General features: G+C 37.1%; 1 protein-coding gene across 1 annotated transcript; it reads right to left on the minus strand.

Annotated features, from left to right (window-relative positions):
* Positions 1-697: 697 nt before the first annotated feature.
* LOC149020339 (Glutaredoxin family protein) lies at positions 698-3043 on the minus strand. Its single transcript, XM_089146913.1, has one exon. It carries the CDS (start codon positions 2920-2922, stop codon positions 1540-1542), a length of 1383 nt encoding a protein of 460 aa, XP_089003039.1. The 5' UTR covers positions 2923-3043; the 3' UTR covers positions 698-1539.
* Positions 3044-11737: the final 8694 nt, after the last annotated feature.

The raw sequence follows: 11737 nt of genomic DNA on the forward strand, positions 1-11737 counted from the left end.
ACAAAACCTTCTGTAGTTATGAATCAGACCTAACAAAGTCAAACACCGACTACTTAATATTTGACTATTTCTCTTTCTTGAATAAACCTAGATGCATTGACTTAGAAAATTGTTTAGGTGCTGCATAATTAATGCGCAACACCTGCAGTGAATGGTCGTAATTAAAGCACAGCACCCACAGAAAAGATCAAGATCGAGCACTAAAGTCAAGCTCATTGACTTGAGCCTCGAACATGAAAGGTTATCCCAGCCACTACAGCACTAATGGAATTTTGACGAGGACTTGGCTACATTTCTTCTGCTTTTTTTTTTTTTTTTTTTTTTTGAAGAATCTCTTCCAGCATTTATGAGGCTGGTTTCTCGACCCTTCAAGAAATGCTCAGCCCTTTAGAATGCTGAACAATTCCTTGGGCGACTAGGCCAACCTTGACGCAATGTGCCCCCTGACAAAGAAATGAAAAGATTGAAAAAAAAAAAAGAAGGGCGCCAAAGAAAGGAAAAATTCAATAAATAGAACATTGATCATGAATCACGAAAAAACAAGTATACCCATAAAAAACCAAATATACTATTGATGTTGGAATCGTTAATGCTAAATGATTATTTAGCCGTGATTCATCAATAAACACTTTTAAACTCTTAAGGGTGGAAATCATGAGGCATGGCCGAATGGCTGATGCAGGTCAAAGTGGGCAATTATCATGCTATGATACTCGGAACAGCCATGGATGACTTGTGACTCCATGGAAAGGCCAAAAGGAAAGCGATTGATCATATTGCCTAATATCGTCTGGTAGTTCTGGTTTTTGTCTGAGAGATCAGAAAGGAATTTTAGTTGTGCAGTAGCCAGTAGGAAGGATTCATGTCCAGCTTGCTTGTTGCTTGTTTCTGCCTAAACTATTCTCTGACGACAGTCGATCGTCCTCTTGCTCTCATCGCATCTACTGGGATGAGACACTCGTGGGGCTTCATTTCTAACTTCTCTGTGCATTTCAATTGGGTGGGTGGGTGTGGGTGATGCAATCAAGCTGGTCCCTTCTTCCTATCATATTAATGTGCTGGGTGGATGGTCATAAATGAGTTAGTTGTCTTCTTCACTCACAGGGCAACAAAAGGAAACTGAAAATACCAATGTCTGCATCCAGATTCCATTACTTGCATAAAATCCAGACTTTCTACAGACACTGAAAAGAAAAGAAAAGAAAACAAACGCAAAAATGGCACGGCTTTTCCTTCATTTCTGGAAAATTACTATTATTTGGTGGAAAATCTAACAAAATCTACACCAATACTCATTTCTTTTTGCTGAGTAACAACAATCTCTCTGTTTCCTTTTATCATGCTCTTGTAAAGGGTAATGTTTTCCTTCATCAACAACAGGGAAGTGTTCACCCATGAATCAAAACTTATGTACAAAATAAACCACAAAATCACAAAATGGACAAAAAAGAAACTAGTGGAACTGCAACTGCAACTAAGTAGTTGTCGATCTCTGTACCTCTCTACTATAACCCAAGAGACAGGAACAATGGGAAAGAACTAACAACAAACAGGGCAACGTACGATCCCATTCTCATTGCAGTCAGGGCAGCGTATGAACCCACATTCAGATTCATGAGTGGCTTCATCATCTTCTTCCTCTTCCTCATCTTCACTCCCAACTTCATAATAGATCTTACAACTCCCTGAACACCTCTGGCAAGGCACAAACCTAATATCCCCACACGACCCGCACAGTCCACCACCACAGGAATCATCGACCTTCTCACACCCATTAACAAGCTTCTCTAAACCTCCATCTTCGTGCAATTGCCGTATTTCATCGACACCACCAATATAATTCCCATTCACAAACACCCTGGGCAAACCTCCACCTCTGTATTTCTCCCCCAGCAACTCCTTCAGCTCCTCCTTGAACCCGTAATGCATCGATACGTCCCTTTCGTCCAATCGAACACCTAATCCTTTCATGATCACCCTTACCTGACAGCAATCTTCGTAAGTCTTCCGAACCCCTCTCAGGCTGGTGAAGTAAATCACCACCCTCTTTTCTCCACCAGGCGGGCACTGACATGCTTCGCTGTTCTCCACCGCCTCTTCCTCAGATGAAAGGATCATACACCACCGGTTATTGATCGGGGATGCAATCTTCTCCACCTCCGGCGACCGGAGAAGGGAAGTGTTTGTCGGCGATATATCTTCGAGGGCTTTTCTGAAGGTCGAGATGATCTCCGGATCGAAACCTGAGACAATAGGCTTTGCGTTGGGATCAGGCTCAGGCTCAGGCTCAGGCTCAGGATCGCTGTTGGACATTTGATGCCACAGATGTTTCTGCGTTTCGTTACTGTTTTCTTGCTTAAGTTTGGGACTGTTAAGTTCGAAAGGTGAGCAAATGCGGGCGGCGTTAAAGGAGAAGCAGCGTTCTGGGTCTGCGAGACTGGGGAGACGAAGAAGAGTGCTATCTTCTAAGCCTTCCATTAATTCCCAGGTGTTGATGCTCTCTGGTTCGCCCGGCGGAGTTCTGATAGGGGTCTTGGGGAGGACCTTAGGGAGCTTCTGGTTGATCATGTCCGACCAAGTCTTGGCAATCCGTATCTCCCTGGAAAATGCCTCCTTACTTTCGTCTTTGCCTGGAGTATCATTGGAATTATTTCTCTGTTTCTCTCTGCTCAAATCCGAAACATCATCGTTACTCTCGTCATAATCATCATAATCTTTGTAGTGATTGTGTAGTGGGGTATCAAGCTTGAGAGTACCCAATGTGGAGGAAGTGAGGGAAACTATGTGGTAACTGTCGCCATTGCGCTGGGCTGGGTGGTGAACGGGATCAGGAAGGTACAGAGGCATTGAATTGCTGCGAGAGACAGATGGGTTATTCCCGCAGTGGCGGCATGTCGCTTGCTTGGAACTCGCGCAACCCATTATTGAACAATTTCAGAGAAAGAAGGAAGAAGAAGAAGAAGAAGAACAGAAACAGAATAAGAATTAACTAAGGATAGATGATGATCGTGCTACCAAAACAGGGGAAAAGGGGATCAATTTAAAAAAAAAGAAAAGAAAAAAGAAGGCTTTTATAATTTATACATGAAACTGAGGAACATTCTTACAGCTTACATGAATTAGCTGTAAGGTTTTTCATCGGTTCCTTCACTAACTGCTTAATTTAATGGATTTCCAACTTTCTGATATAAATGCGGAATATACGGGTTTAGATTATTATTGAATACTGAAATGGAATCTGCAGAAGTTACTTTTTCAGAGGACAATCAGAAAAGTAAAGGAAAAGACTCCTGAAATGCGCAACTACTCTTCTAAATGGGAAGATGAATTAAAAGAGATCCTTTCCCTGGTTTCTGTAAATGAATAAAAACAGATCGAATATAGACCCAATTGAACCAAAATCGCAACTTCTTGAATTGTAAATTTGTAATTCCCAGAATAGGCAATCAATCGGAGAGAAGAAAATCAGGAATTAGAAGAAATACCTCTCAAAAGGAAATGATTGTTGGGTAGGGAAGAAATATCGGAATAGGAGAGAAAATTGCAGGCAGATGGATCAACAACTGCAATACCCAGCAGCCTCTCTAAGTCTCCAGTCCTCTGCCTCCTTCTCTTGTCGTCCATCAAACTCAAAGTAACACCCTCACCATCCCCATCACCATCACCATCACACGAGAAAACCAGAGAGAGCTCCTGCTCTCAAGTCTCAACCTCTATAATGGAAAAGGAATATTTATATATAGTGTCTGCTTCATGGAAAATTCAGGCACAAGGAAGAAAGACCAAGGGAGCTTCCAGAAGGAATAAGAACCAATGGACGAAGGGTGAAGTGGTGAGAGACATTTTCAGTCAAACGAAACCAATTCAACTCAAGCAGGAATCGAGAGAGATGACTCTCTGGCTTTTTATTTGGAAACAACTCCTTCAACGCGAGAGTGGATGGTGCTTGCCAAGATTGGGTTTCTAGTTTTATTGGACAGCTGCCATGTATGGACTTCCAACTTCCAACCAATCAACCGAATCAGCGCAGAAATGTAATTGCAGTTTTCCTTTATCCACTGATCCACATCTAACGGTTATGCTTTTCTTTTATTTATCAATCTTTGAGGAAAAATGGGGAAGTTAGCCATTATTTTTGACTCGATCAAGTTTTTGGATCATCATTATGATGCTATAAGTCAATGAGGAACACGGTTAGATTGACGGCTTTAAGAAGAAGTCAGTATCTATTATCAATTTAATTGAAATTCCTTTATATTTAATTTTACAGTTTAAATAATTTTCTTTTTTTTTTGGTAAATTTTAAATATTTTCTTTTGTATGAAAACTAGAGATTTTTATTTGTAAACAACATACCTGTATCTTATAAAAAAAATCGATGAAAACATTCAATTTTAACAATTTAAAAAGTTATAAATCTAACAGCGAAAACATGACATAAAAGAAAATTAGACTACAACATTAATTTTCATGTAACGACTACAAAACATACCTAAAACTGCTCCCTCCCTCTTATCTCATCAAATCATTACTATTTTCTGTTATCTATGTTCTTCTCTTTATCTTTCATACACAAATATTGCCTTGTATCCATAAAGGTTGTGAGAATTTCTCCTCTGATATTGAGATTTTCATAAGATTGACTTCTATTCGAATATAAATCATGAAAGAGGTAGAGGAATGGAACCGCTAACTTGCATGCAAGATTTAGTCAAAGTGATGTTCACCAAGTGGTAAACGAGGCTTTGAGATACTTTAAAATAAGGCTTTTCTACAAAGAAATAATGAGTGAAAAACACTAGCATATAATTGAGTTTGAGTTAAAAATATAAATTTCAAGCTATATATTATATAAGAGATATCAGTTAGTGTAGTGAGAAGATTTTCTTAATTTTTCATGAAAAAACAATATACATCGATCAAGGGAAGGGGGAGACTAAATCATATCATCGAAAATGACCTTATATCTTATTGAGACTCCTAAACTACTATTGATATTTAAAATTAAGCTCTAATACCTTCTTCTCACCTACACATCAACTAACTCCATTTTTTTTGAATCTTCCGAGGGTGTCTTTAAGAAGCTGAATTGATTCATAGAATTAGTTTATTTAGATGATCTTGACTCTAGTCAACTCAAAACAATTGGTCACTATAAATTGTTAGGTTTCAATTTGATTGAAATGTATTTTAGACTAATCAATTCAGATTTTGAGTCAGAATGGTTTTGTTTAACTTATTTCATTAGATAAAAGTAGATTATGAAAAATAGACAAAAACTGATTCGGGAGGAAAACTAAAACTTATCAATTTGAGCTTTAAAATTCTCATAATAATAAAGTTAAAAAATTACCATCGTAATTATAAGATCAACAACTTTTAGTGAAGAGATCGAGATCGTGAGTTTGACTTTTAGTGCTGATATACATAATATCTCTGTTCCCATCTCCTATTTATGATCCAATTTATATGGGAGAAGTTAAAAAATAAAAAACATACAAGATCTAATCTAAATTGGATCCTATTTAATTATCACCTTGGATGGTATGGTTTCATGTATCATGACATCCACTTGGGGCATACAGATTACCACATGTGTAATGCATGACCCAATGATGACCATACACGTGTGGTCTCCATTTTACCGTACCTAGATAATGATTAATATAAACAAATTACAACCTACTACCTTTGTTCCATCCATTCATCATGTCTGCACGTCACATTTGGATCTACAAACAAGTTGTATTTCATTTTCCATCCACTTTGATTATAATAATGTAACAGGTCACAACCTCATATTTGCTTAATGATAAACTTGTGATTTTTAATGATCTTTATGTTGTTTAGCAGGTAATTAATTAATAGAAAATTTTTACAATGCCACCCCTGAGTTACCCCTAATATTAATGCCACCCCTGAGTTGTTTAATCAGACCCACTATTAATAACATTGTTAGTCTCTTTTGGTTTTTAATTATCCATTTTTAATAATGCAAGTTGCACTGACATCCTAAAATGAAGAGTTTTAAAGCACTAACACTCCACTTTTCTGTTTGAAAAATACATAGGTCATTTTTTGTTAGAATTGTTAGTTATATTATTGCAAAGACTATTATACCCTTCCAAAAAATCTTATTCTCATTTACCAAAAATAAAAGAAGAAAAAAAGACATTCTTTCACCTACAAAGGTTATCCGATGAATACATTGTTGTTGAATTGTTTTTTCTCTTTAGATTTTGGTAAGGGTATTTTTGAAATTAAAGAAAAATAAATGTGTGGGTTAACTATTTTACTAGTAGAATAACTAATGTGTTTAGTGAATTGGGTGTCACTCTTTTTCAAACATAAAGTGGGGTATTAGTGCTTTAAATATTCATTTTGGGGTGCTAATGCAATTTGTTCTTTTTAATATTATCCTTACATCATAAATTTAAAAAACATTACCTGTCATATATCATATCTTTCAAATTTTGTGAGAATTTATGATTGCGAGAGAAAGAAGTCGCGGACTAGAGGTAATAAAAGATGATGAACAATTGAGTGAGTCGAGGTAAGGTTTTTCATTCAAGGTCATTCTTGTTTTTTGAAAAAGCTTAATTTTCTTACATCAACATTTATCTATAATTTTCTAACGACATGACCATTGGCATCTTCTCATCCTACAAGGGGTCTGGTGATAAATAGAACAACTCAGGGTGTGACAGTAATTTTAAGGGTAATTCAGAGGGGGCTGAAAAATTCCCATTAATAAAAGATAGCAGGAGATGGGCTTGACATGATTCGAGTCAACTTTCATGGCCTGCATTAATCATCATTTGATACCGGCCACTATGGGAGCCCACCACTTCGAATGGACGGAACCTGGGCTAAGCTGGAAATTTTAAGCCCAGGATCAGCCTTCCTATATTTCCAAAATAGCCCATGAGGGACTAAACCTTAGTGGGCCATATAAACGGCCAAGGTTCCTCAGCAAGAATTTGACATTTCTAGTGAGGTGAAAAGCATTAAATATTGGAAGCTACCACTTGGGCTTGGACTTGTTGACTAACTAGTTCATGAAATCAATTCCTAAACCTGAAAATAAAGGGCCCAAGTATAGGAAGCCCTATGAAGCTCTGAGTCTCAATCACGTAGGGCCCATGCTCATACCGAAATTTCTTCTTTTGCCAAAACATGAAAGCGATTACATTAAATGAAAGTGAAGGTCCGGAGATATACGAACGGGACCATGATTTGGATTTGAGCATAAAGTGTAGGTACTCATGAGTAAGATAAATGGATAAATGTTATTTGAAATGGCTCGATTAGAAATAAAAGCACTCTAAGTTTGACTAATAATGGAACTCAAAATGAATTTTAATCAATTAGCCACCAATTTAGTTATGACTTTATAAGGAGTAGTACATAGATTGTTAGGTTTAAGACATTCTGAGAATGAGGGAGATAAAGGTCTAAAATGAAAATTTTTTCTTTTGTCACTTCTATCGGTTTGGTCCCTTAATCGGTATCTCTTAACAATTGATTATCTATCATTTCCTTTATGGATTTGTTCTTGGTTTTTCATTTACTAAAATATAGATATTAAAAAAAAAAAAAACCAGTTTTTATTAGGCTTTCCATTGATACATTAATTTAATCAATATTGTCAATTTAATTTGAACATAACTTGGGTACCGCACAAATAACTCAACAATTAAGACCGCAAGATCAAATTGAATTTTTATTTCTAATTTAAGCACAATGAAACCCACAAATTTGATCTTGGTTCTGCTTTATATCGAACAACTCTCCATGTTGACAGTCCTAACTAGTTACTGAGCTACTTCCATAATGCAATGGGTGTATAATGTAGAAAATGATAGCCACTTTTCCTTCGCCTTGGGGGGGGGGGGGGGGGGGGGGGGGTGCAATGGGGTGTGCGGTATGGCATGTAGCAAAAATCGATATTTTGAGGACGCACCGCCCGCCGTCCCTTAAAACCGTGCTCTAAGATTGTATTGTCAGCCGGCCTCCCAATATTTTTGGGGGCAGACACAAATTATCTAATTTGCCTAGTTGTTGTTTGTGTGTTCTCTAGCTCGAGGGGAACATTGATCAAATAATTGTATTGATCTTTTATATATCCACACCGATATTTTTCTTATTTTAGATTATATGAAAATGAATTTTTTTGTGACATCGGTTCAACCATCTAAACATTTAGAAAACAAAATCAGTGTCTTCCTTTTATACAAATTAATTTTCGTTTAACAACAAATTATTGACCTGGTCATTAATCTAGTAAATATGATAAAAATATTTAATGGCTGATTTATAAAACAAAATGTGTATTACAGGCTTACAGGTCGATTCTTTTTTTTGGTGAACTATTATTATTATTAATTTTTTTATTGAGTAGAATATTTTGGTGGACTATTACAGCTTATTGGTTCACTTGGGAATCGGCAAGATTCAGAATAGACTGCGACGGTTTTGGGTGTGGGCTGGGGGGAGAGAGAGAGATATCTGAATGTTCCTGATGAGTAACCAATCATGTTCATGACAAGCTTGTAACAACAGCACAGCACAGCAGAGCAGAGCACAGCACACAGCACAGCACACAGCACAGCACACAGCACAGCACAGCACGCTAGCTAGCTAGGCGGTGGGTGGGGTGGAGAGTGGAGATCATATGAAGAGGAATTAAGGTTAGAAGTAGCCGTGCCCAAAAAAAACCAAATTGTGTTTAGACCAAAATCTGCCAAACCCATGCCCCCAGAGACCCAGACAAGTGTCTGGTTACGAGACCTGAAATCCTCTCCACCCCAGAACTTGAATGAATGAAGCATTGAATTTGAAAAGTCCTACCCAACAACCAATGAACGATCCTGATCAATCACCAGCTCTCTGTTAACTAAATGATTAGCTAGATCGGCTCATTCATGCCATGCATATAGCTACTGATGTGAGAAAAGACATACAAAGACAATCAAAGTAACTGTAATGATATGGAATTGGAAGCTAAACAAGAGAAGAGAAGAGAAGAGAAGAGAAGAAAAGAGAAGAAAAGAGTAGTTGACGTGACTAACAAGCACCCCCACAGATGACCCACAGGTGACCCCCAGGGGACCAGAGAGAGATTGAGAAGCACAGTGACGTCAACCATGCACATGGGGGATCTATTCAAGCTGAACACCGCAGAGCTCTTGGCATGTGGATGAGAAGATTCACTCAGTGGTATTTTGCCTTTATTTTTGGGTCATGTGAGAGAGAGAGAGAGAGAGAGAGAACTGGTACTGATAAGAAGAGCTTCAGAGCTAAAGAAGAACATGGTGGATCCACCCTATTCCACAGAGGATGGGGATCGATGCCCTTAAATTTCCAACTAATAAAGCCATGTGGGCTCTTGGTTTGCTCAGATTAAAGTATCATGTGGGATCCACAACCACATTCTTGAGAATTTTTTTTTCGAAAAAAAAAAAAAATTTCTCTTCCCTCTTTGGATCCCACATCTTCCCTAAGATACACTCCAACACCAATATAGAATAGAAGGAAGACAACTAGTGATTTCTCTATATCACTCCCTTAGATATGACTTCTTTAATTACCACTGCATATCATCCTTTCTAGTTTAAGATTCAACCCAAAGTAAGGTTTTTGTTAGGATGGATAAGAATTGTCATTTTTTGGATCATAATTAATCCTCTTAGAACCCTGCTGGTATGCTTGTCTTGTTCTGTCATTTTCTTATTATAGTAAGTCCTCTCTATCTCATTCTCTGTTGAAAATTGAGAGAAAAACAGGAAATGGGCTTTGCAGGAGCAAACCACTTGCTGTATTTATGATTCAATGCATCTTTCTAGTATAGTCCAGGTCAGTAAATGCAGCTTCTATCCATGGATTCTTCAAATCTTTCTTTGCCAATTCATATGTTATTCTGATTATCTAAATTTGTTTTGGTCTGTAGTGAAACCTATCATTAAAAGAGGATTAATTGGTTAGAGATCAACAAATATAACCAAAACCAAAATCTGATAATAAGGGCAAATATAACCAAAACAAGAATCTGACAGAAACACTTATTAGTTTATAGCCAATGGAAGAGATGAGAGATCTTGTCCAGAGATCACACACCTGTAAGCCATCCAACCCAAAAAGAGATTTTAAGAAAATTGCACATGGTTTCACCCGGAGTTGCTGGCTTTTGTATTTGACATTCCTCTTAATGGTATTGAATATACTCTTCCTTACAGGATGTTCAGCAAAAACTAATCTCATTTCAAAATTTTATGAATAGAGTTGACCTTTGGCCATCTACTATAAAAAGAGGAGCTAGATGTTTTTAATTTGGGATTATCATGCAGTGAGAATCTATCAATGTATTACCCATTAAAGGAATGTATTAAAATCATGTTAGTAAATCATTAATTTCACCCTCTTCTGGCTTGTCCCTATGTGCATAAGCTAATACTTTTTTGTTGAAAGAAGCTACCTTGTCATTTGTCAATCAAAAGCTAGGAGACTTTATCTGTGTAGATAGAAGGATTTGATAGTTTTGACTTCAAGCATAAGAGTGAGAAATCCAGCTATTAATCACATAGAAAGGATTAAGAGGATGGAAGAACAAGTCGCTTTGATCAGGATATTTATGCATTCCAGGATAAATGAATGTAAACATATGTATGTGGGTCTATTAAAAATACATATATAATTGGAAAGTGATGGCACTAGAAAAGAAAAACAAGCCAAACAAATAGGTTAAGGCCGCAGGTTTTGATGGTTGTAAAACAGAAACACAGGAATACCTTTTCTTTCTTTACTTTGTAATACTGTGTGTAGAGGATAACTTGGAGAATTGTTCAGATTGAAGACTGCTTGAAGGATCTGAGAATTAAGCAGGAAGCAGAGACAGAGAAAGAGAGTTGATGATGATGATGATGTAGCCATGAGAGGAGTTGGGAGGACGAAAGGGGCAGAAAGGAGAGTGTGGTGATGTAAATGGACACAAGAGCACAAAGACAAAAAAAGACCAGGTCGGTAGGGCTACTATAAGGTGAGGAACTTTTTATTGCTGAATGCCTGAAAGGATAATGGATGGGAAAGAGCCCTCCTGATGCACGATACCTGTAGGTGGGTTAGGTAGCAAACCCTGCAACCCCATTGGACCATCCCTAGATTCCTGCCTCTTCCTTCTCTCTCTCTCCACCTCAAAACCTAAAGATAGAGCCAACCCTTTTCTCTTTTTCACCCATTTATATAATACCATAGTCATTAAAACCCAAAGTAAAATATTGAGCTATTTAATGATTTTCTAAGAAATGAAGCTCAAATTCAAAATTCTCAACTAGAAATTGAAACAAGGAGTGCTCACTACTGAAAAAAGAGACTACAAAGAATATAAACAATGAACGATTTTTTGTTAGTATCAGTTGGTTATTTAGGTATGCAAGTGAACAATAATTTCCATTAAAATTTGGAAACAATAGTGCATTTTCTGGACCAAAATCAGTGGAACTTCAATGAAACAACGCTTATATCTGCATTTGCAACGTGTTTGATGTGGATAAAATTTGTGAATCTAAAGAAATTACTGCAAGTTTTTGAACTCTGAAAAGCTTACAAACTTTCCACTGCATAATATTCTCTGCACCCTTTTTTTTAATTTTTCACTAATGCCGCACTATTTTCTACGACTCCTTTATTTAATTTTTAGTTCCCCAGTGATATATAATATATTACATCTCTCCCTATTTCA

The sequence above is a fragment of the Hakea prostrata genome, chromosome 3, assembly GCF_041222555.1.
Source record: "Hakea prostrata isolate BN-2017 chromosome 3, UWA_Hpros_2, whole genome shotgun sequence".
Classification (NCBI taxonomy): Eukaryota; Viridiplantae; Streptophyta; class Magnoliopsida; order Proteales; family Proteaceae; genus Hakea; species Hakea prostrata.

Excerpts from the sequence above, each read along its gene's own strand:
- LOC149020339 (XM_089146913.1), bottom strand. The coding sequence starts at position 2,922 with ATGGGTTGCGCGAGTTCCAAGCAAGCGACATGCCGCCACTGCGGGAAT.